Source organism: Parasteatoda tepidariorum, chromosome 10 (genome assembly GCF_043381705.1).
Source record: "Parasteatoda tepidariorum isolate YZ-2023 chromosome 10, CAS_Ptep_4.0, whole genome shotgun sequence".
In the NCBI taxonomy this organism is placed as follows: domain Eukaryota; kingdom Metazoa; phylum Arthropoda; class Arachnida; order Araneae; family Theridiidae; genus Parasteatoda; species Parasteatoda tepidariorum.
Window position 1 is genome coordinate 62,415,242 of NC_092213.1, and position 26,598 is coordinate 62,441,839.

General features: G+C 32.4%; 1 protein-coding gene and 3 pseudogenes across 1 annotated transcript; all 4 read right to left on the reverse strand.

Annotated features, from left to right (window-relative positions):
* Nucleotides 1-9,703: 9,703 nt before the first annotated feature.
* On the reverse strand, nt 9,704-10,817 carry LOC139426866 (piggyBac transposable element-derived protein 4-like; annotated as a pseudogene).
* A 2,443-nt stretch (nt 10,818-13,260) lies between these two features.
* On the reverse strand, nt 13,261-14,198 carry LOC139426867 (uncharacterized; annotated as a pseudogene).
* A 6,448-nt stretch (nt 14,199-20,646) lies between these two features.
* Nucleotides 20,647-23,853, reverse strand: LOC139426868 (uncharacterized; annotated as a pseudogene).
* A 146-nt stretch (nt 23,854-23,999) lies between these two features.
* On the reverse strand, nt 24,000-24,557 carry LOC107448126 (retrovirus-related Pol polyprotein from transposon 412). Its single transcript, XM_016063233.2, has one exon. It carries the CDS (start codon nt 24,555-24,557, stop codon nt 24,000-24,002), a length of 558 nt encoding a protein of 185 aa, XP_015918719.2.
* Between the last annotated feature and the right edge of the window lie 2,041 nt (nt 24,558-26,598).

Consider the following 26,598-nt stretch of genomic DNA (forward strand, 5'->3'; position numbering starts at 1 on the left):
TGCTTTCCTCATAAATGACTTAACAGTTAGATTAAAAAATTATATGCTCTTCAAATTAAAGACCTGCGAAAGATATAGGATTAATAAGGATATTTTAGAATTTTTTTTTAATTACAGCAGTTATGCTGTAATTAAATTTAAAAAAAGGTATTAATTTCATAGTTTTAAACTAGATTTAAATCAAATATTTTATTGGGTTTCAAGTAATAACAGATTGCCTAATTTTAAAGATAAAATCTAATTTTTAAACGAACCTTTAAATTATTCTTACTGTCACGAGGAACGGTACTTGATTTCAAGAACATCATCTCTTTATAATAGGCCCACTTGGGTTCATAGACATCGTAGAGACCTGTAATAAAATGTAATAATTATCTAATCCATGTTTAAAATTATATGTGGCTTCAGAAACTCTTACTTCTTCATCAGGTTGTTAAAAACTAAACTTCAACTGAGATTAATGGTAAATGGCACTAATTATTTTACTGAAATGAAGATTTGTTTACAATTATCTTACTTCACACATAACTGTTCTAATACCACCAACATTTCTTTAATTTTAAGTAAAAATTCAAAAAAATTCTTTTCATTTTATAAATTTAGTTAGAAAGTAATAATTATTTGCTTTGTATTAACTTATTCCCTTACTTCAAAAAATATGCAAAAACAATAATAATGTCACTAATTCAAGATGAAATTTATGAGGCTGAAATATTAAAAAACTGTATCAAGAAAACAGTTTAACAACATTTCTTTTTTAAATGAAATCTAAATGAATTATTTTAGTTTTATAAAATGAACAGAAACTGACGCAAATATATATTGATGAAAGTATATAAAATAAAAGTAGTTATTTTAAATTTACATATTTTAAATATTTACATATTTAGTTCAAAAAAAGATGCAGAAACAGCAAACTGTACTTGGAAAAAATCATGACAAAAAATTTTTTAATTATGATATTGACAATAACTTGTACCTGGAAAATAGTACAGTTTCTTATTATCCTGGGAAATAAATAAATTGTGCTAGGGAAATAATTCATCAAAATTTCTTTAGTTTTATCAAACAAAAACTTAAATTATATATTTTAATTGTATGGAACTCAGCAGAAATATATTAAAGGAATATAAAGGAAAAGAATCGTTTGCTTTAAAATAAAATATTTTAATAATACTAACNTATTTCTGTTTAAAGAAAGCAAAGGAAAGGAAATTGTGCTAGGGAAATAATTCATCAAAATTTCTTTAGTTTTATCAAACAAAAACTTAAATTATATATTTTAATTGTTTGGAACTCAGCAGAAATATATTAAAGGAATTCAATATATTTCTGTTTAAAGAAAGCAAGGGAAAAGAATAGTTTGCTTTAAAGTAAAATATTTTAATAATACTAACTGAAAGTTAGGTAATAATGTATATTATATTAATAATATATAAAATTGTTTGGTTAAGTGCTGGAATTTTTTATGCAAAGAGTAATTCTAAAAATAAAAAAAATCATTTAAATCACATATTAATTGTATTAACAGATTGAAATAAAAATTCTTGAGAAAAAGAACAACCTAGTAACGTTTGTTTTAAAGCTTTATATTTAAATTGAAGTGGATTGAAATAAAACGCTTATAATGATAAATATTTAGTTTAATCCGCTAGCTTCATGAATGCTTCATTTAAATTTTTATAAATTCTTTAAAATAAAAAAAGGAAGAAAGTAGTATTTATTTTACCAGCTGCACTTGTCCTCGACTCAATCACTCTCTTTTGATTCTCCAGAAACTGTGTTCTCATTAATTTTTTTTTTTAACATTTTCCGCATCTGTGTTAAGATTTTTGCGATGTCGTTAGGAGATTTATCTCACAGATTTCTGTCTGAGTATGATAGGATATTGCTATCTCCCAATTCAGGCCTCTCCTCACATTCAACAATGAGTTTATATATGTAACTTTTTGGTCCACTTCCTTCTATAAAAATAATAAAGTACTTTCAATAATTTAATTTATATCTTAAAATATTTCCGAAAAAAAATTGGTTTCTAAAAGTTCATGCTTACATGAAGGCAACAATCACAGAATTATATTTAACAGGATTAAATTTTTAAAAAACCGATCGGGAGAGATTAATATAATTTATCAGAATATATGAAAACTGACAAGAAACAACTATATATGCCCGCTTGGTGACGTCATGAAACTTTAGAAGCTGATTGGTTTAGGGAGGAAAAATTTGAATGGAAAGTAGAACATGCTCTACTATCGTCCAAGAACTTGGTCCAAGTATTTGGATTATTGTGTAAACGAGCATCTAAGATTACAGATGCATTATTCAGATGCAGCTTTTAAATTGTTAGCAATTTTGTGGTCTATCACTTCAGGTAATACAACTTGGTAGAAAAAAAAGTTTAACGATTGACTTTGAATAATTCTACTTTAAGTCATCAAATTCAACAGTTTGATAGTGTAGTTGTTTTTGTGTAAGGGTTACCAAATAAAAAATTTTTTAATTCCACTTATGGCCATTTGCCCTTGCTCACAATAATGACGGTTATCTTTTAAAACTTCATTGTCATCTAAAAAGAAGTTTCTGCCATTAAGTGAGACTTACGTGAAAATGGGCATTTAATTTCTAAAATGTGATTTTTGCAGCAGTCACATTTAACAAGACCATCAGGCGTAGCCCCAGGATAAGTTTCGTCCTCACAAATTAACAGTCCCTTAGGTTCGATAGATAAATTGACATGACATGGACTAATAATATCAAAAAACTTATCCAGCGCTTGTCTTTCCCCACACAATCTCTTATATAATCTGAATAACACATAAATATAATCTGAGTAACACATTATATTTAATATAGACTTTCTGGAGAACTTAAAACTCTACCTAAATTTGATGCAGTATGTTGTCGGGCCACAGTATGAGCAAATTTGAGATTTAGATGGACATTTTTGTACAGAGAGGTTAAATTTGTAGCATTTAGAACACTGACATCGGGCGATCAGAGAAGAGAGTAGGCTGTACAATATTGTACCAGAATTTAACCTCTGTTGGAATTGACGTGGCATAGATTGTGATTAGGCAGGTTTCTGACAACTGTGAAGATTTCTTCTTGGTGAATCTCCGAATACTGTGAACAAATAGATTATTATACGAGAGTTCTGAAGCTAAAGCAGCGATGGAATGGTCAGTGGGAATTTCTGGAATTAATCTCGTTGTGATATTTTCAGGAAAAACGTATGGTTGGAATGGTATTCCCATTAAATTGGTTATTTTACTTATTCGAATTGCAGTTGCCGCGTCATTTGTTTTTATTATCAATTTTCCTTTGCGTGTGTGCATACACGAGATGATTTTTCCAGGGCAGCTAACAACGTTGTTAAAAAAAATTTTTTAACAGGATCGTTTTTTTTTTTTTGGAAATGAATTGTGGCCATTAGGAGTAAAGAGGATAGCATATGTGGATAACCCACCAGCCGTTGCATATTCTAGTTCCTCGGTATCTGTTCCGAAGTCCATTTCATCTTCCCTCGTGTTAAGATATGATGGAAGATTGTATCAATCCACAAGCAGTACTTACATTAAAGTGAACTGCGGCAATTCAAGCCGCACCGGTGAACGGTGCGCCCGAGTTGATAAAGCGGTTTATTTTGCCGTATTTCTTCAAATGCAATACGAATACAGTAATTAGTTAAAGGCACTATTTGAAATGCGATACTTTTAACTAAGTTTTAACTACTATATAAATACAGGAGAAAAATCACAATCAGCAATCGAAAAATCGTACATTCGCAACATTCTTTAAATTGACTGGAAATCTTAAAGGTGGACGGGTGGCTTGCTCGATTAGCATTCAACTTAAACTACGTCAATCGTTTGAAAACTTCTTCTGAGTCTGAAATATGTCTCTCAAATGTAGGTGACAGCACGATAATGTTATTCAAAAACGATTAAACAAAGACGTCACCCAATACGGATCCATAAGTCTTTAAGTTACCTATCCATAAGTCTTTAAAAGATGGCCAGAGCATTTCTTAACTCAAAGGCCGTTCGGGTGAATTTATATATGCCAAAAGGGCATACAAAAGCAGTCTTATGTCGGTCTTATTTAGTCACTACGTATTACCTGATAATAGCCGAAACTGAGGTCAATTGTTGACATGTGTGGAGTTGGCTTTGCTTCCTTAAATAAATCGTCTATTCATGGCATAGGGTAAGTGTCGGTAACAGTCTGAGCATTTAATTTTCGATAATCAATGCCAAGTTGCATTTTTCCATCCGTCTTGGAAATCAAAGAATGCCTTGTTCTAAAAAAGAACCAAGCTCCTGTTTCAATAGCTCTTTCTTATGTGGGCTCATTCTATAAGGAGGAACGGAAATATAATCTATCAGTTTCAAACCGTTGCGAGGTAGTCAACTGTTGCCCTTCATTCTCTCGTTCTGACTATTCTTTGGGTTGAAGGGGTTTCACAAAACTATATTTCCTTCAAGGTTCATCCGAAAATCTCCACTTGTTTTTAGCAACGTTGACAGACATACCAACTTCCAGGAAGGCTTATCAGGAGCAATTATCTCAATCAGACTACACCATAAATCAATACACTGGGATTAAATTTGTACTTTTAAAATTAAATGCATGCATTATTAAATATCTTATATAATAAATGTACAATTAAAATGGATAAAATAATAAAAAACTCACACTTTAAAAGGTCAATATACTTGTTTAATTACATATGCAGATACTAAACTTACACATTTCCAAGTAAGTTATAAAATGAAATCATGTTTTTAAAAGTCTCATAATACAACCAACTCTTTACTAATCAACTTCAACTTAGTATACTTTGAAATTATAAAATTACAAATTGACAGCACATAAGTTAAAAAAAATATAAAAAACTTTCATGCACAAATTTGTTTAAAAAAAACTTTAGAATTTTGATATAAATGAAGCAAAGAAGATAATTCAAAACTAAATCCTAAAGAATTGAAGGAAAAAAATCAAATTATAATACAAGAACATAAATTATAGAATATAACAATATGAAACAGAGCTATGCTGCTTTTCAGACAGTTCCTAAAACCGAATTGTTGAAAATATATGTAAAAAAACATTACTGAAACTGAGCTCTTTAAAAATGTAAATCAGATATTTATTTATTTTTTTTTTTAAAAAAAGCAAACACAATAAAAATTGTATGGTTTTTTCAAAGATAAGTCCATAAAATACAGTTAAAGTCAAAATTAACATAAGAAAGCTCAGGATTTCAAAGAGGAATAAATAGATTTTTTAGCTTTAACTAATTCTTCCTCAGAAAACTGTTGCTTGTAACATTGTGAGTCATAATTAAAATATTCACACTTTTGAATCATTTAAGATTCGAGAGTATTAACACTTAAGTTAGACCTAAATTCATTTTGAGAATACAAAACATTATTTTTGGCAGAATGGTATATTTATAGGCTTGATTATGATCCTTTAAAGTCTTAATCTTGCACCAAGCAGTGTCTTCCCTTTCACTAAGTAGTATCTCATCATTTAGCTCATCTATTTGAAAAGAGGCTAACTCAGTTTCACATTTGCAGATATCTTCTTCAGTAAAAAAACTACTGAACATACCGAAAAATATATCAAAGAATCAAATTTTTCTTCTTTTCTAAGACTAATGTCAGCAACCGTTGCATTTTTTTTTATCAAATCCTGAAGTGGAAACTTTTTTAACATATAAGTACATGCCTTAACATAAAATGCACGAACACCAGTAAAGTCCTTTTTGTCTTAGTCCGATAATTCAGTTTTCATCAAATACTGTTTGGTTTTGTAGCCAATCACCAAATCTTCTTTAGATTTCTGTAACTTTCGAAGTGAAATATCAACTTCAAAAATGTTATTGGAACTTTGAATGGAGGAAGGTTTAATAAATCGAGATAAACATTCTGAGTACAAGGAGACAAGTTCTCTTTGCAGTTTGTGAATAAGAGGTGCCTCCGTTTGCGTTAAGACATTAGTTTTCGTAAATAGGGGTAAAGCACTCTGTAAAAAAAGCAAGTATAATTGAGTCAGAGGATTTTCAATGCATTTTTTATGCGCAACAAAGCATCAGACTCATTATCTTCTTTAAAAAAAAACACATTTTTTAAGCTTCCCACTGCTCAAGGATTCTATTTACAACTTTTTCTGAAGATAACCACCTTGTTGAGCCATACTTCAATATTTTATGAAGTGTGATTTCATAACTTTAAGGAATCTTGCCTTTTGGAGCTTTTTTCTTTTTTTAATTAATAGTAGACATCTACTAGGAAGTCTTCAAATGGGAACTTTAATTCTCTAGCAGAATGTTGAGATGCCAAATGAATTAAGTGGTAAGTACAACCACCCAGAAACATTTCAGAATTTTTCTCTTTCAAAAACTTAAAGAAACTTTCCTGTCATAACAGACGCAATATCACAACAAAATGATACACAGTTTTTCCAAGGTATTCCATTACGCAGTATTTCAGTATTTAATAATTCATAAATATTTTCTCCAGTAAGTTTTTTTAAAGACAATAACATAGTGACATTTTTTTCCATCATTGCATCTAAATAAGTCACTACGATATCTTTTCATTATCCCTAGAATTACTACCATCTGTTGAAAAGGTGAATAAGGCTGTCTTCAAAAACTGACAAATTGTTTCAATGGTAGTATTAGAAAAACATTGAATTATGGAAGTAGTCTTTGTCCTAGCACAGCCATATTTTGCAGCTATTTCCGAATCGGGAAACATTTTCCGAAACAACGGCCCAGCATGGCCTGATGCAGCAATAGGGCTCTATGAAAAAGCTGGTAAATAGTGTTTCAGCTTTAATTATACTCAAGTCCTCTCGCTTTATAAAAAGCGATCGTATATCTCGATGTGATTCTTTTGCTTTACATCTATCAATATGTCGACGGACTCCACGTGCCGCCGGCAATCTTCTCGACCGCCATGTAATATATTAATATCTAAATCACATGCTTGGCAAAATACGTGATTAAATGATACTCTTGATTTCTTTAGAATGGGCCATGTCTCAGAATAATCTTCTTTATACTGCTGATCATGTTTTCGCTTTACCGATTTCGCCATTTCCGATAAACTTTAACTCAAAACTATCTGATAAAAACGAAGCATAAATAGCGTCGTCATCCAAATGCTGAAAAATCAGAAAAATTCAGAAATCAAAAAATCAGAAAAATTCATTTTGAGAAAATCGCAAAAATATAAATCATTTGAATATTTATGGTGTTTTATTTACCCAAAGTCTGTGTAACTGTAAAGAAATACAAACGCATACAGTTTAACTATTTATATTACCATATTTCATGTTATAGGTCTTTTTTTCGAAAATATTATGAACTATTATAATATGTAGGAATGACGTAAAAAAAATTTACAACATTAGTCTCATCAAAATGTCAATATCAAAAATAAAATCGACACATTTTGTCAATTATTTTGTTATTAAATATTGTTAAATATAAAATACTTAAGATCAAGTATAATTTGACATTAAAATTTTTTATCATATGTTGCAAATTGTAAATTTAAACATTTATAATATCATTCAAAAGTGAACAAATATAAAAATTGAGTGTTCATGTTCACTAAAATTCTAAAAAATCACTAAAATTCTCCACACTTACAAGTTACACCTTCTTTTTTTTTAGAGGAGGCAGTCTTATTTTTCCTCTGAGCCCCCAAAATCTTTCTCTGTTGCTTTACAGAACCAGTTAATTTGCGCCTTGATAAAGCTATACGAGCTTTATCGAGGCTTCTGTACCCTTCTTTGGTGTATTTTCCAATGTCTGTAAAGTTTAATTCTTTCAGTATTTCTTGGCATCCTGAATATCCTTCGTTAAACTGAATTACTGAATCATAAACACCAATGCGAAGTGTTTTTAAACCAACATATACATACATCTTTCGGTAAACGCTGCCATATCACTCCATTGAATGACTCGTTGGCATTTTGCGTTTTTCCGTGTAGGCATTTTCAACATTCAAAACAGTTTGGGGAAGGCCAGCACATTTTTGTTTAGGCTCTTTACCTACGCAGAGTTCTCGCTGGTAAAAACACCAACTATCAGCTGCTTTAGGACACTGTCCATGCATTGGATGCTTTATGCTAGACGCACAGTGAAAAAGTGCAGCAATGACATTTTGTTGCATTTTCTGTAAGTTTCCTGCATTGCTACGGATAGCAATGTCATAGTAATTTTGTAACCGGTCAATAAAATTATCAGTTAACTTTCCTTTGCCAGATATTCCTTTGGTCGTAGCTTTCAGTTTTCGTAAACGTGAGCCAACCCTTTTTTGTACATGGCCAATGCACTCTAACTTTTTAACACTGTCTGGCCCATATGTATTTTTAACTTGCAGAAAACCTTTAGAGTCACCATCTCCATAATAGTCCACATATTTTAAGCTACGCAATGTTTTTGAACGATTAAAAATCCTTGACGCTCCAACCGCTTCCATGTTTGAAGCTGAACCTGAATAATTCTGCTGACATTGGTGGTCAGCTTTGAAAGTTTGATGTTCTAAATTGTTTGGCATAGTTTTCCACCTTTTACAACCGACACAATAAGAAGACATTATTTCAACGTCAGTTGAAACAGATATAGCGCTGACACAGCCATTCAAAGATGAGTATCCCCTTTTGTGCCAGGTACCATCCACAGAAATGCCACACTCAAACTCTGGGGTATCCTTCGACAATTCTCTAGCAGCATTAGACATTGAACGTTGTGCAACAGTTGACACAGCGTTTAATAACTTTTCTTGTTGCTTTGAAAATGCACTGCGACTTAGAGGAGGGGGCATATTGAGAGTAACACTCAGCTTTTTTGCAGATAGCAACCCTTTTCCGATTTGTCTCATTCCATACACAAATCTGCTGTTTATTTCAGGAGCAGATCCAATTTTTTTTGAAGAGGAAAACCCTTTCACATAATCGCAAACTTTGCATTTTAATGCAAAATTAGAACATAATCCATACTTAGAATCTTCTGCCAAATGGAGATCTGTAGCAAAGCACTTAGGGCAGCATAACTCAGAAAAAACATCCTGTAGTATATTTAAACAAATAATTCTATTTCCTGTAAGTTGATCATCATTATTCACACAATTAGGCATATTTTTATTTATCTTTTGAAAACTTACAGAATTTTCTTCATTTATTTTAGCTGACGAAAACTGATTTCCATAAAACTTTCTCTTTCGCTTTCTAGCAACAGATTTTCCCATTTTAAGGAATAACAATAAAAAAAGTAAAAATTATCAATAAAAACTCAAAAATAATAAATAAAAACTCAACAATAATAAATTAACTACTCAAACAGTAATAATAATACGAAAATAAATGTAGAATGAAAAGCTGAAAATAGAGCGCAATCGCAAGTTCGAAAATAAACAAGGATCTGATTGATTGATTATTCTTTTGCTGCCAGACCCTCTTTTACAAATAACTTCCTTAAATAATATGCCGTGCAGTAAATCGATTAACCCTGCTGTTCTGTTCATATTTACTACACGTATGTAACGTTCGGGTCAATATGACCCGATTCGGAAATCTATACTTTCTTGTAATAAATGACAGGTGTCATTTTAGAAATAGTTTAAAGTATATTCATGTAAGTTTAAAAATATGTCTAATTGTATAAATCACCCATATAAATAAGAGAAAAATATCCTTAATTGAGACTTAAAATATTACTATAACACACCTATAAATATAACAGAAAAATATTTGAAATTTTAATTTACCTTTATTTACAGTTTGAACAGTAATATCTTGCATGAGTTTTACAAATGTGATTCTTACAATTGCAGCATAATATATTAGTTTTGTTATCGTTGCTCGATGGACAGAGCTTGCACCTTGCTCGTTTGACAGGCAATGAAGTGTTCTCGGATTCACTTGATGGTACGTTTTTACTTTTACTCTGCACTTGTTTCACAATTTTCATTGAGTCCTCAGTTCTTGGTAGATGTTGCCTTGCTTCAATATGTGGAAAATTGAGTGATTTTCCCAGTTCTTCCAAAAATAGCCTTCGTTTAGTTAGTTTGTTTTCGTTCCATTCATTGTGTATTGAAGTCCATAGAACAAATGCATTGTACGCAGATGTATCTAGCATGTTATAAAATACTATCATAGGCCAGCGTTTTCGTTTGCAAGTGTATGTGTTCAAAAGTTGATCAAGAGTATCCACAGCCCCTTTAGTTGAATTGTAATCTAATATAATTTGTGGTTTTCTGTCAGGTCTGTTGCAGACTTCTTTGTCGTGATGCAAAGTACTCATTCTTGTTCTTTTTTGGAATGTAGTTCACAACAGTTGTGTCTGCTGTAAAATAAAATGATGAGCTGTGTACTTCTTTGTTTGGCATTTGTTCAGGAAGTTCCTTTTTATTTTTTCTAATGGTGCCAAGCATTGTCATTTTCCGTTTCAGAAGAAGTTGTCCTAAGTTGTAAGATGTAAAAAAATTATCACATGTCACATTGTGTCCTGAATATCCATAAGTAAGATCACACACTACTCGCATTCCTTGATTTTTCTCCGGCATAGACCCTTTTTCTTTTCCAGTGTAAATTTGCATTTTCAATACATATGAAGTTTTACTGTCACATAAAGTCCATATTTTGATCCCATATTTAGATGGCTTACTTGGTATATATTGTTTGAAAGGACATCGGCCACGAAAGCCTACTAATTGTTCATCCACAGTAACATTTTCATTCGGATTATATAATTTTGGTAGAATTTCTATCCACTTTTCCCAGANTATAGCCATGTCTGGCTCTTGTGCCAATAAACTTTAATCAACCAACCCAGATATCTCGTACTGCAGCTAATTTATCCAAATTTCTTCTTTCTTGACGAGTGGATTTATTATCAAAACGAATAACTCTGGAAATGACACAAAATGTTTCGAGAGACATCGTCGCACGAAATATATTTCTGCCAGTTTCTTTATCCCACAAACTTTTTGTTGATTCTCCATATGATTTATAAACACCAGCTTAATAATAATAATCCAATGTATGCTTGAAAAGTTTTGCTTTCGATATTTTTCCACTTTTTTCCATAAACTTTTTCTCCTTCAATATTAGTCATTTTTATTATTTCGTTTTCAATTGAAGAATTGAACACAACTTGAAATGCACTTTTTACATCTGTTATCCTTGCCGTTGCATATCGTGTGATACCCGGAGTAGTTTTTATTATATTAGCAGCTGTTGTTTGAGAAGAATATGGCAGCGGTTCAAATTTCCACTTTATTTCACGGTTCTTGGATGGAATACTACTCTCTTTATAGTTCATTTGTTGAATATCGTTATCAAAATAGTTGTCAGAACTTTCACTGTCATTTTCATCACTCGTATGGTTTTCATACTCGGATACTTCTTCTTCACTGTCAGAAGCTTCTATTACTTTATTTATATCAGATTGATTCAAATTTATCCGATTTGCCATTTTTGGTCTTATATTCACAAGAAGCACATCTCTTTTACAGCATATCAGAAAGTAAAATAGAACAGAATAAAAGAAAAGTTGCAATCAGAGCAAATACTTTGGCCCTTAGCCAACTTTTCGATCTTGCACCTGCTTGTCACGTGACCAAAGACATACGGCAATGAACCGATTTCGAAATCGAATAAATTTGGGGAAATGATGATTTTCTTTTCTTACGAATTATTGTAAACAAGAGAGAACGTATGTGAGTAAAATTAAATGTTTCGGGTCGTATTGACCCGAACGATACATTAGGTATAAGTTGAAAAATATTTTTTTGAAATACAAATCAATAAAAATCCGTCAGAAAGTACATATTAATATTATTAACCAACAATGTCAAGAAGTTTCAAGGAATTATCTCTGTAATATATTTTTTTATAAACGCATAAATTTTTTTTCGGGTCAGATAGACCCGAACAGATCAGCAGGGTTAATAAAAGTTTTATTTAAGTGAAAAGTATTCAAACTGCGTCATTCTTATTTATTCCAAACAGAAACTAGTTGAAGAAAAGAACTTCCGGATGAAGAAATATGACTTCCGGTATCAAAATTTCGATTGTAAGGTTACTTTAAAATGCTATGACTTTGGTTTTATTAAAGTTAGAAAAAAAAGAGAAACAGATTTAGAAAGATAAAAATTCGAATTTTTTAAAAATATCAAAATTAAAAAATGTCGATTTTGCCAAAAAAAAGGTGATCAGCCACCTTAATAAGAAAAAAGATTGGCATTTACATCAATAGGAAATCTGGCAACAGATTAGAACTACTAATTTAACTTTCACCTATGAAGCCCGTGCTCTTTATTTTTTTTATATACATTACGATCATCGTTCCATTTTGTTTCTTTTTGTAGTATACTGAATAAATAGTTAGTTTAACTTAAAGATGTCATGTTCAGTCAATACTTACATAACTCAATAATTTCTACAGTGGGCTCTTGTAAGTTGAGCCTGTTAAGCACAACCCACACACCTGACTTAGAAAAACGGAATCGCCGAATAAATTCTTCTTCAGAAAAGTTGTCGAATGGATTTCGGCGATCCCGCATAATCCTGTCAGGTCTTACTGTTCGTCGACAATTCGATGAAAGCCAAAGGTAAACTCACGGTAGCGACAAAAGTAAATAAACGATACGGAGCATCATGGAAATTTTTTTTTACTCGGTTGCGCATGCGTCAGAAGAAAACTGAAGTTTAAACCTACCCTAGAGCGGGTCTAAGTTAAACTACGGTTTAGACCAAGGTTTTTCCTTAAACTTCGTTTCTGCAATGCAGCTCGGTTTAACTTAGAGGTTTAGACCAGGTCTAAAGTTAGACTGCGTTCTGACAATTCAGCCTTTAAATGAAACTCCTAGTCTAGATTAGATAAACAGCATATTTGCTTAAAGATTACAATTTATATGATTTCAACTTTCACTTAAAGGAATTAAAATTTGGGGGCAGATAAAAACTTTTATAATACAAATTTTTTTTCACTAATCCAAACATATATACATTTAACACGATCAATAATGAAAAATAACTTATGTACAAAAACTAATGATAAAATTCTAAGTTAAGTGCAAAATGGGAAAAACAGAATTTTTTTGGCCATAATGAAATGAACCACATTTAATTTTAATTTCATTTATGTGCTAAGTTTTTATGCACGATAAAGAATTAACGAAAAAAAATTTTAAAAGGGAAGAGTTGCATGGAATTTTATAAAAGTCTGCTTTTGAATCGTACTGACGTCCGACAACATAAGGATTCTCATCTGAAATTTTCGATGAGCACAATGGAACCATCATTTAGCATACAACAGTTGTTCGGTCTTTTATTTAGTAATTTCGAACCTTTCAGGATTTTCTCTGAATAATGTGGTCCACAGTAAATGTTAGTAGTAACTCCTTTTTTTTGTTCTTTAATTAATTTAAAATAAGTATTAAGTTGTAGAAGAAATTTCTACACTATTCGTGAATGAGCTTTACACTGCAAGTGAGCTCTACTATTCTTCTATGTAGTTGTTGCAATGGCCTTTCTGATTTTCTAAGAAGTTTTTTCAATTTGTGGAGATAACTTTCAAAAGTAAAGGTACTGAACTTGTCCAAGCATCCGAATCTTTTAACATCTGAAGGCAAATGGATTAACCCATGAACATTGAATGATACAAATTCTTCGCAATATATTTTAATGAATGAATGATTTAAATAAAGATTCTGCATAAGAATTTAGCATGGAACTTCAAGAATTCTGGCACAAAATCAGAACTGCAGAATGCAACATCATAAAAATCAAATATACATCAGCATCAACTATATGCAAAATGACCGCGCCTGTATACAAGGTGAATTGCCGAAACTCCGTTGCCTTCCACCGATCTATTTCCTTCAATGATCTTGGCTTATGAGAAAATTCAGTTAGTAATTGAGATCTTAAGTTTTCGAGAGCAGAAGAAATTTCATTTACCTTCCTTCGCAAGATAAATCACTTTTTAACCCAAAGTTAAGTAGCTTTCGAACTACACCAAGGCATACCATGTGAATATAATCAAAAGGTACTTGGGTAACTAAATTGAAGGGAAGTTGATCAAAATAAGTGTTTGAATTATGAAAATATGAAAGCAAATTATGAAAGCAACTCTTCCATCCTTTCCTTCGACCGAACAAGATACCCATTATGACCTTTCGCATTCATGATAAAAGGCTCGGGCTGGAGTGTCACAAATGAGACCTTCTAAAGCAATACATATGGATTTACCTTGAATGTTCAAACCATCTTTACACAGTTTTTTAATTTCATCAATGAACGGTTTGATGAATTTGTCTTTTGTTTGCCATGAAATATCCCAGCTGGAAAAATATCAGAAAAATTTTCAAAATATACTTTTATTAAAATGGGCCAAATCTGACTAGATTCACTTGTGGAAGTGGGCGATCCATCTTCATTTGCAAATAAAACTATTCTGCAAATTTTGCTAACATCCCCCACCCAGACACCCAGATGTATATAATATCCGCCTTCTAAACTTCTGATCTCAGTGCTACGTGGTGTTTTTAGAAATGTACCGAGCATCTCTAGGGAACATATCTATAGTGTAACGATTAAATAGTGACAACAAATCAGTGACAACATTATTTTCTAGACGATGGCGAAGTATTATTTCTTTAAACTCTCCACTAAAAGTCTCATTCCTTGCACTGGCACAAAAGGTGCTATTCTCAATGGAGTCAGAACTTTCAGAATCAGTACTGGAATTGGAATCTTTATCTATATCATAATCAGAAACTTTTATTTCACAGTTCGAACTTTCAAATTTTTGCAGTTCAAGCTTTCCAGAACTTACAGATGGATTTTGAGTAACAGAATACAAAACATCACGAGAAGTTTCTTGAAGCAATCTCGTGATGTTTTGTATTCTGTTAATCAAAGATGATGTTGATCCACAATCAACATCATCTTTAATCTTTCAATTTAAATGTCGCCTGGAATATTTATTTTTATTGGAGCCATGTTAATTACAAAAACATAAATTGTAGAAACCACGTAGAAATTTATAAACAGTTGGATGGATAGGATTGAATCATACCGAACTTACTCAATCTAGGACCCAAAAAAACAGCAACCTTTGAGCTTGGTTACTTATTTGGCTAAGTATGTCTAATTTTAAAACTCCCTATAGACATTTAATTTATAGAAACAGTTATATAGAAAATGGTAAAATAACAATATACTAAATAATGAAGACGAACAGCAACATTGAAATAATATAAAATTATAGTCATAGCGGCACAACTAAAAAAAAATCAAGTTTTGAGATAAGTGGGTTCAAAGTTTTCATTGCTAAGCAAAATACATAAGAAATGCTATCGTTTGCTGGAACGAAGATTACCTTCAAGTTGAATTATGAGTTGTACAAGTATTGTGTATTGTAGAATGTGTATTTTCATATTTACACCTGTTCTTAGTCCAAAACGCGTGTTGTTTGAGCTCTGCCACTATTGTAGGCCATAAGCGATATGCCCTGAAAATATCTTTTTCAATTTGCATAAGTATTTCAATTAATTTATCTACCTTTCTATTGAAAGCACTTTGCTTTTAACTTATTATAAAAAGACTCACAATAAGCATTGGTATCAGTAATTTAGCATGCTTGTTGATTTATGTTGGAGGATAATCCACGCAGACACTGATAATATTCAAATTAATAGATTTAATGGATAAAAGTAAAACTAACTACAATATTGTAAAATATAATCGTGATACAGCTCTAGAGGTGACGCGAAGAATATCGGAAGAGTCTCTCGCATCAGAGCTGATCGTTGAGGTCTCACCTCGTCAAGTGTTCGAGCAGCACTGTCCGTGGCGTTCCTCCTTTTAGGGGAAAGGAATGACATCAGCAATCCTCGTTGGTATCGCCATCTGTTGATTGTGGTTGGTACTACAGTCTGTGAGATAAGGGAAAGGGATGACATCAGCGATGTTTGTTAGTATCGCCATCTGTGCATGTCGGTTGATGTTAGTCACGACAGTAAAGGCCCGAGGAAAATTTTGATATGCCATGGGCCTTAATTTTATTCTATGCTCAGAGCAATAATTTTGTTCAATATAAGAGATTAACTGCTGAGCAACTATTTTGAACTCTTGTATAAACAACTGAAGTCTATTTAAAAATGATGAAAGATATCATTCTTCTAAAAAAGATAATAAACCTGCATTATAGTTCATTTCTTAAAGATACATCTTTAATCTTCGATGATAATTGTCTTTGCCAGGTCCTATGAATGTGCCATTTACATAATAAACGTGAAACCTTTTCAAAAATCGTTTTGAATGAATTAGCTCTAACTTTATCATCATCAGTCATTATACAAATACAATTTAAGGCTGGAATTTTAGATTAAAGCCAAAGAAATAAATGGTTTCTGTTTTTAAACTGCTGGTAATAAAATGTGCAACTGGATAACCATGTCCAAACTCTGTGCCTAAACGTAGTTTATCTGAAGACATAATAAATGGTTGTGTTATGAATTATGCTAAAGGAAGAATTCTACTAAGAAGAGTTAACTAAATCATTAAGTAAAATTTAAATAGAATTAAGCATTAAAAAACAAACCTATTTCTTTTAGACTGTCTCTTATACCTCACATCTGCCGACCTAATTCTTTATTCTGGTTTTTCAGCAAGTAAAGCAAGTTTCTCCAATTTATCCTCACTTACTGCTAGGACAGTTTGTATATTGTTTGGAAGGCGTTGAAGCCAAAGATTTTTTAGAAAATCATCTGTCACCTGGTTATTTGCCAGCTCTCTCGTACGTCTGAGCAATACACTAGGTTTTTGATCGCCCAAGAACAATTCCTGCAATAGGGCTTTGGTATTTTGAGCTGCAGATAGTTCAAAGATTGAAAGGAGTCTATCTTTTAGTATAGTACAAGGAGTGTCAGCAGGTATATTAAAGACTAAATCACTAACAGATGAAAGGATATCAGAATCAAGAATATTAATTAAATAATTGTTATTAATTAAATTAGATAAGATTATCAGAAGGTATCAGTATTTTATAGTCCGGGTCAGCATTGTCCGATTCTCCATTGTTAAGGTGTGGAGAAACTTGTATGTATATTTAAATTAACGAAATAATTTCATATTGAATAAAAATAAGCAATGAGTGATAAAATTATATTTACAACATGTTTATTCCGATTAAGGTTAAATTAATATTAAATTAAGAATGCAACGACAGCCAGCATGGAACGCAGCTTACCATCTTTCCAAAACATCCTCTCCTGTTAATGCTGGTGAATAGTTAAAGAGCTGAGGCTTGTGCCTGAATGCTACAACCAACTTGACTTGAAAGGGTGATAATTTAGAGGAATTGTATCCAATATCTTACAAATTAACAACATTTCTGAAAGTCTATTTTCCTTTTTATTCTCAAGTCCACTGTTTAAATCGTTCCACAAATTTTTCAATTTAGACAGATGATCTGCCATCCTTCAGACCAGCTGAACTTGAAGAACTGTAAACATATATTGTACAATTGATTGTCCGATGAATCTTCAAAAATCTTGTGCAATTCGAGCCAAACATCACTTGCGGAATCAAATCTCATCACTTTTTGTAAAGTATCTTCGGTCATGGAGTTAGTTAGAACCATTATAGCACTGTTATTTGCTTCCTTAAAATCTATATTTTTCCTTGATAGCTTCAGAATCTGCTATATTCGGTTGTTCTGGTTTCTCCCATCAGTGGCGTAGCGAGGGGAGGCATCATGCCCCGGGCGCTACACACAAAGGGGCGCCAAATGGTCAGCAAAACAAAAAAAATTGTTGGATAATTTTTATTTTTATTATAATTTATTTCTGGAAAATATATTTTAAATTTAGTGCCAGTGAAATATAATAAATGTTAATTCGTAAATAAAAAGGAACACTAATCAAACTGTAATAATATATTCATAATAGAAATGACACGTCTTTTCCACTGGGCTGACTCGACCTGTGTCTGTCAGCACTTCCTTATGGCATCTACGCTGTGTGGTTACATATATTATCTCCAAATATTTGCAGTGTACAAAGTACAAACATCAGTGTACAAAGTGTTTGTATGTTTGTACAGTGTACAAAGTACAAACATTCTTTCTTTCAGAACACTATTTATTTTTGTTTCTATAAACGCAATGTAGCTTACGCTTGTTATTTTAAAACGATAACAATAGCACTCTAATGTACTTATATGTACAGTCACGGAAAAAAGTATCCCGAAAATAACAACTAAAAGATTGTCTATTTTTTAATATAGATACTTCTCAGACACACAACAAATACAGCGTTTTGCTGTTTCTAGGAAAGGACACAAACGCCGTATTTGTTCTGTACCTGAGAATTATCTGTTTCAAAAAATTAATGATTCTTTATTTGTTACTTTCCGGATACTTTTTTCCGTGACTGTACATATCCGCGACAGGTTGTGGAATTCCGCTACAAGTTAGGTAAATACCCGAAATATTAACGTTGAAGTTATTTTGTGCTTGTATTTTTCAGTTTTGCGTCATTGTCATCGCGCTCTGCTTAGAATAAAAATGAAATGTTATTAAATGTTATAAGTTTAATATTAGCATAAATTTTAGTGTATATTTCACTGTGTTGCTACCTTTCAAGTTCAAGGCATTCTTGGTTAGTAATAAAACAAATAAGATTACTTACTACATCTACTCGACGATTCTATTATTCAGTGAATAGGGTATGAAAGAATTTGAAATGATCAACTTTGATGATATTATTGATAAATTTGATTCATCAAAAGCGGAAAATTTATACATAGTAATTAGTTTTATTAATATATTATAATCATATTGTTAAATATGATTACATATTATCTCCTATCATATTGTTAAATATGATTACATTAAACATATGTATCTCCTTAGAGATAATAAATATTTACTTTTTTATTGTTTTAAAACTGCGTGTTTTTAAAATATTTCTTTATAAATATGTAAAATAAATAATAGGTATCTTTTGAACTAATTCTAGATGATCATATACATTTCAAAATCTAGTCTTGTTTTCTCAACTACATTTTTTGTCTCAAATTTAATGCCTAGCTTGAGCCTATGACTTTATTTATTTATTACTTTGCGAGTATATTTTACTTATAATATTAGATGATTTTCGAATGGGGGGCGCTAAAAAGGTATTGTGCCCCGGGCGCGAGTTAAGCTCGCTACGGCACTGTCTCCAATCTTCCTTCAACGACATCCAAGGCATCTGTATAATGATTCAATACGAATTTTATTCTGTATTTCCACATGGGCCAATAATTTTTGGCCGATAATGGCTTAAATGGGATCTTACCCTGTTCCATTTTTAGAATATATTACACAGTCTTGAAGTATCGGGGGAAAAATGATCATGTGTTCCGATCTAGTTAGGCCTATGGATTGCCGTTAAATTTTCATATCCACTTTGCACATAATCTTGGCGCATTGAACTCGCTGGTGCCCATAACCTGTTGTTATTTATGATTTAGTGGATAAATTAAGCTGCACAAATAATCTATTAAGTTTAATACTATATTAAAGTTAATAATATATTAAGCAAAAGGAAATAAAGGAATTACATACAGCGATACATTCGCCGATCTCTCAAGCCAAGCGACAACAAATACTGTTGCCAAAGCACTCAGATAAACTATGTGTTGCCACGGAATATTAGTTACATTACAAAAATAATATATACATGGGAAATATAATCATGCACACAATAAATAATTATAACATAATTCAATGTTTTTTAAAAGTCTACAGTCACCACATTGCTAAGTAGGCTCAACCAAAGTAATCATTTTTTTTTTATCTCCAGAAAAAAATATACTTACTACATGTGATAAATTCAACTTCATAAGTACCATAATTTGAAAATCTACATAGGATAAAATAATCATAAAGAAAATCTATTATATTATCAATGTCATTAAAAGTACTAACATTTAGGAACTTAGCTCCAGGTAAAAAATATATCAAATCCAACTAAAACTCAGACTAACAATTATTTTTCATTATATTTTCTATATACAAAGAAATTTACAAACAATCTGGATTATAAATTAATCTTGACTATAATTTTCTGTGTACAAAGGAATTATACAGTCTACATAAACTATTCTTGATTATAGTTTTCTATATACGTTAAAATTTGACTACTCTATATAAATTATTCTTGATTGTTTTTTATGTACAAAAGAATAAACTCTCGATCAGAAGAATAGAATCTTGATCAAAAGAAAATCTATAAATAAATAGTTATTTGAAATATGTGTATCAACTATGTACAGAGAGAACTTCTATATTAAAAAAAAAAAAAAAACTTTTGACCAAATGAGTCTCACGTAAAGAAATTTATAATCAATCCTAATTATAAAAAAGTCTAGAATGCACAAAATCTTATTTGCTGGTTGTTTTTCACACTGAGTAAAATTAACTAAACTATTGTCTGACATCAATGGATATTTTGTTTTTAACTCGCTAAATGTATTATGAATCAAATCTAGCTCTGAATCAGTTTAGGCATTGACTATTAAATCTTTTATATCGTTTAGATTTTCGAGGAGCATTTTCCTCTTATTTTAAGTGGTTAATGCATGGTTAGTTATTAATTCAGCCGATATAGCACTATGTTCCCCTGAGTTGCTAGGAGAAATGACTGGCTCAGTAGAATTCGAAGATGTAACAGAAAAACGTGAAATTACAAAATGGATGTGTTTGCACATATTGAACCTGATACAATTATCTACACAACTACATTTATACTGATGCACACAAATATTACAAGCATCACATCTTAACTGGCAATTACATGTAACATCAACTTTATTAACATCATATGTTACAATTAAATTACCGTGAGGTTTCGAAACCACCCAACTGCACGTTTTATCTAATTCTAAAACAGAATATTTGTCGCTCATATCTTTTATTTTGTCATGCCTATTTCTCATATCCAATACCCTAGCTGTAAGTTTATGCCTCTCAAGAGAAAATAACCTTCCAAAAAGTTTAGCCCTTATAGCACTCAACACCATAGAAAGTGATTTATCAAGTCTCATAATAACACGCCCAGCGCCTTCTTCATACTTTAACAACCTATGCCACCTTTCCAATTTCATGTTAGCATTTATCCTACAATCAACTTTATAACATTAAGCCCACTGCTTTCTCCTGCACATGTATTCGTCATTAAAATAATTTTAAAAACTTTGCGCATCTGTATTAGAGCTATACTTCTCAAAGAATGATTTGCATAAATGATCAAATGTCACAACATAAGTCTCTTCTTGAAGCTCAAATAAATCAGATTTAATGGTGGATCTTAAATCAGCGACACTAAATTTAGATTTCAGGTTCTTTTTCCAAGCCCTTTTAACATGCCAGCTACATAATAAGTGAAAGTTTCATTCCCCCAAAACATTAACCCATGCATTATAATAGGCTGGTGCATTATCTGACATAAAAACAGTAGGAAATTAAGATTTTGTACACGCTTATTTATTGCTTCAAAAAAATATTTCACCACGTCAGCTGTTTCTCTAGAAGAGTAAAATACAGCAGCTGGAAAACCTTCACGATTAATATCATTAACAATCAGTGTGGTGAATTTACGCTGATACTGATTAAGACCTTGTGTAGAGTCTATCATAATAATACCATCATTTAATTCTAACTGCTTTTGTTGAGCGTTGCTCATAATACAAAGCAAAAAATCATTTTCGTAAATTCTTGGCATTTCAGAGGCATCTCCAACTTTCTTGTACAGCAAAACATGGTTGCCAGGCCCCTTCAGCATTTTTTGAACTTTAAGATGCACAGAAAGAGCATTATTTTTATCCAAACATACCTCACTATTTAACTTAAATTCTGTACAGATTATTGTGCAAATCTTTTTTGTCAATTAATGATAATCGCGTAGAGGGTGTATCATTTGATCTAACATTGGCTAAAACCCTAGATTTTTGTATTACCTGCTTTATCTGAATAACTAAAAGCTTACGTTCATTCGGACTTAGAGGCAATCTCGCCTTCATGACTAACATGTACAGATTGAAGCTCAACAGAAATATTTCCGCGACCAGAACGTTTCGTAACTTTCATGGTAGCTGGACAACTGTTATTAATTTTATTGGTCCCCATGGTTTTAACGTGAAGTTTTCTTTCCCCGTCGCTGACTTCAATGCGGCTCTTTCCTCTACGATGACACACATAATACTTAACTACTGATAGTAAATCAATTTCTTAATAGATCGCTGTATAAAATGAGATACTGTCTCTCTTCCAAAACTTTCCTTCCAAATGTCAAACGAATTTTGATCATCAAAAGATTTAATTTCAAATGACAGGTATACTTCAGAATGTTCGCTCTGATAATGTTTTTTCAACAAACAATAATTCACAAACATCTGATTGCACAAAGCGCACCCTAACTAGCTGGACATATCAATGGGCTTATCATCGTGCAAGTTCCTCATGTGAGCGTATAAATTTTTCCTCATTGTAAATTCTCGTCCACATTCTTTGCATTTCACGTTTTCATGCCCAATTTTTTGTTGTCAGACATTTCTTATTAAAACAAAGTTAAAACCGAAAGCGTAAAATAAGTAATGCTACTAAGCCTAACTAAGTTACGTGGAAATCTTAAACTACCTTAAGTCAATTATTCAGCATAAAAAATTTGGTACACGTTTAGAAACACGTTGATACATTTCAAGCGATGCGCAGTTGCTCAGCCGGTTGTACGTACAGACATAAGTTAGAACAGCACACAACAAACAATTGATCTAATGATGGAAATTAAAGTTGTGGTAGGAGGTGACTTTAGGGTTATAAAAACAGGTTACAGCTAACAAGTATTGATGTAATACTTTAAAACATCCCCTAAATCCATACTTGCTAAAAAAAAAAAAAAAAAAGAAAGAAACTTTTATAACAAACTTGACATATGTACAAAAAAAAATGTCTTCCTTTTAAAAGTTAAATAAAAAAATATGTAACAGAAATGGCATGCTAAATTTAAAAACAAAATTACTGAAAAACAGAATTTAAATTAAAGTTTTTAAATCACACATGCCAATCATTTTTCTCAGTTTCTGAAAACGAAATTTAGGAATGGGTTTTGTAAAGAGGTCAGCTTCTTGGTCTTCACTTGTACAGTGCTGAACATCTAGTAGTCCAATTTCAAACTTTTCTCGCACAAATTTATAACTCATATCTATATGATTCATTCGATTATGAAACTCGGAATTCTTAATGAGACGGATGGCGATCTCATTATCTAGTTGAAGAACGGGTAAAGCAACAGTAAAATTAAGAACTTATAAGAGTCAATAGATAACCTAGTTAATTATAAATCGAAATAAAAAATGAAAGTTAAACCAACTGGACTACATATTTCTTAATTAATTAGAAATAAATATTAGAGAGAAATAACATAGTTAAACATTCGTATTGAGGGTGATTATTAATAGGACATAGCGTGCGTCGTTCACCGATCGTGGTTGGTGTCCAACTACTCGCCGATATTATTTAGCTCATCCTTTTTCCAATCTTTGCCATTCGCACACCTGAAAGTTCGATGTTCAGGGCGCATACTTGCTATCGCGATATAACGAACTACAGTACTCCCCCCCAAGTGCCTTAGGCACTGAGGCTAGAGATACTTGGTGTTGAACCGGACTTTTCTGCCGGAGCGGGTGACTACTGCTGGAGCTGATTCTGTTGTCAGAACTGTAGGATGTATGGTCATCGATGGTTGTTTCGGCACGGTATTGGAAGAGGAACATGATGAGGTCTGAGTTTCATCCATCTCTACAAAACTTGGCTTTAAGCGATCGACACTAATAGTTGTTGGCTTTTTATTTACCAAAATGGTGAAGTGTTTGTCAATCTATAGTAGCACTTGAAAAGGTCCATCATATGGTGCTTGAAGTTATTTCTTTACACCACCATGACGAATGAAGACGTGTGTACAGCTTTTCAGGGACGGGTGCACAAATGAGTCTGGCTTGTTGTGAGTTGATGCCGGTGTTGGGGCTAAGGACTGCATAGTGTCTCTAAGGTGGTCAAGGAAGTCCGACGGATGAGGATCGATGGTACTTGATGGAGATAAGAATTTAGCTGGCAGGCGTGGTGTCATGCCATAGACTAGCTCTGCAGATGTACACTTTAAATCCTTCTTGAATGAAGAACGCAATCCGAGGAGCACCAATGGAAGAGATTCATTCCATCTTTGCGTACCATGGCACATTATAGACTGCTTTAAGGAACGATGAAACCCTTCCACTATTCCATTGCTTACAGGATGATAGGGTGTCGTTCTAATGTGCCTTATACCCAGAAGCCTAGTCAAGGTAGAGAAGAGGGTACACTGGAATTGTCGTCCTTGATCGGTGGTGATAGTCGAAGGCACACCAAAGCGTGACACCCATTGTGACACAAACGCACGTGCCACAGTCTCAGCCATAATATCCGTGACAAGAATAGCCATTGTCCACCGCGTAAAGCGGTCGTTGCAAATGAGGAGATACAGGAAACCTTCAGAAGGTGGCAGAGGACTCTCCAGATCACTGTGAACGTGGTCGAATCGCCTAGGTGGTTGGACAAAAGGTTGTATCGGACTACGGGTGTGCTTAAAGACTTTAGGTTTTTGACAATCCACACAACCCGAGTGACAACGTCTTTTGTAATTGTTCGTAACGTTCCAATATCAATTTCTTTGAAGCCCGAATGCCCGGATGAGAAAGGTTGTAAAGACTGTCGAAGATTGTTTTTCAGTACAAAGCAGGTACAAAAGGGCGCATCATGTCCTTTTCTATTTGGCACCAAAGCTTCATGTTGTTTGCTATGTTAATAGCTTTTAGTTGCAACGAAGTTGCGGAATTATTTAATGTGTTAAGAAGCTCAGGATCTGTTTGTTGGGCTTCTGCTAGATTCTCGAAAGTCCATATATTAATCTCATCTATTCGAGACAAAGCATCAGCAATGACGTTCTCAGTGCCAGAAACATCACGAATATCTGTGCAAAATTGGGAGATGAAGTCAAGGTGCCTGAGCTGTCGCGGAGAACAAGAGTCTGAATTTTTGGAAAATGCAAACGTTAATGGACGATAGTAGTAGCTAGGGGTACTCAGTGAATACAAGCATGTTATTTCTTTTCTGTGGTGGCAATACTTTATTAGTATTATTTATCTTTGGAAAAAAAAATGATTTATTTAAAATCATCTGATGGCGCCATCTATGTATGAATATTTGAAACTTAAAAAAAAAATATAATTAAATTGAGCTTATTTATTTTTTAATCTTAAAAATTATTCTTAATAAATTTATATATTGCCCATCGTGGAGGATCGAACCTGCGCTAACAAAAAGCCTCCATGGGACAGTAGTTGGGTATCTAAACCACTGTCCTATGGATGCTTGTTCATCTTTGTGTTAATAATTTTGACTTTCATTCATTCTCACAAACGATATCGATCACATCCTCTAGTTTCATCGATATATATCTTCACTTCAATTTTATCAGTTATTAGAATATTATTTCTGCCCTCCTGGCAGTTACAATTATTTTCTCCTCTTGGCAACGATACTCTTATGCACGTGCTTGAGAGTGTGTACCGGTTTTGGGCTGACGTCACTCCACGTCATTCCCTTCTCGTTCAGGCAAGATTTTTGCAAGGTAGATCTTGTACTGTGACGTATGCATGATGATTTCAGTTCCTTTCACTGAAGAAGATTGTTGTACACACGTGGATGTTTTAAAATTTTTTCATTGGTCAGTTATTTTTCTACTTGCTCGGAATGGCATGAGTTTCTTGTGCATTACTCGTTTAGTTTAGGCTCGTTGTTGTGTTAGACGTTGTTGTGCGCAGTGTATACCAAATTTCATACCTTCACAAGATAATTTTTTCTTTATTTTTGAAAATTTGAAGACCTTGTATCTGCATTCATTTCATTATGGACAAAAGGAAATATAATCAAGAGGCCAATTCACAAGATATTTGCAAAAAGTCGAAAACAGATAGTTCTAAAGTAAGTTTTATTTTGTTATACTGTGTATTATTAAATTAAAAATTTTACATATAATTTATTTGTTTTTTTATAAAATTTACTAAATCTGTATTTTTTTTATATTTTTTTACAGGATGGTTTATTCACCGATGATCACATGCCAGATGAGGTATTCCCGATCGGCAACGATGTCTTTGTAAATGCTACAACATATCGTGGATTCGTTACAGTACACTTGCGGCAATACAAAAAATATGGTAAAGTGTACTACCCATACAATATATCATGGGACTCAAAAAAGTTCCTGAAACAAAAAGTGAGTTAGCTATGGCACCTTACGTCTCAGAAAAGGAATTCCGAATCACAAGTGAGAACTTTTCTGATTTTTGTTTTGAACGCATATACAAAGCTGATAAAATACCCAGTTCAAAGCGAATAACTATCACTAAGGAACAATGGCAAGAGATGCTAGACAAATACATTGATATTTCTTTCATAGTTTTGGATTTTATATTTAAGAA

Excerpts from the sequence above, each read along its gene's own strand:
- LOC107448126 (XM_016063233.2), bottom strand. The coding sequence starts at position 24,557 with ATGGCTATTCTTGTCACGGATATTATGGCTGAGACTGTGGCACGTGCG.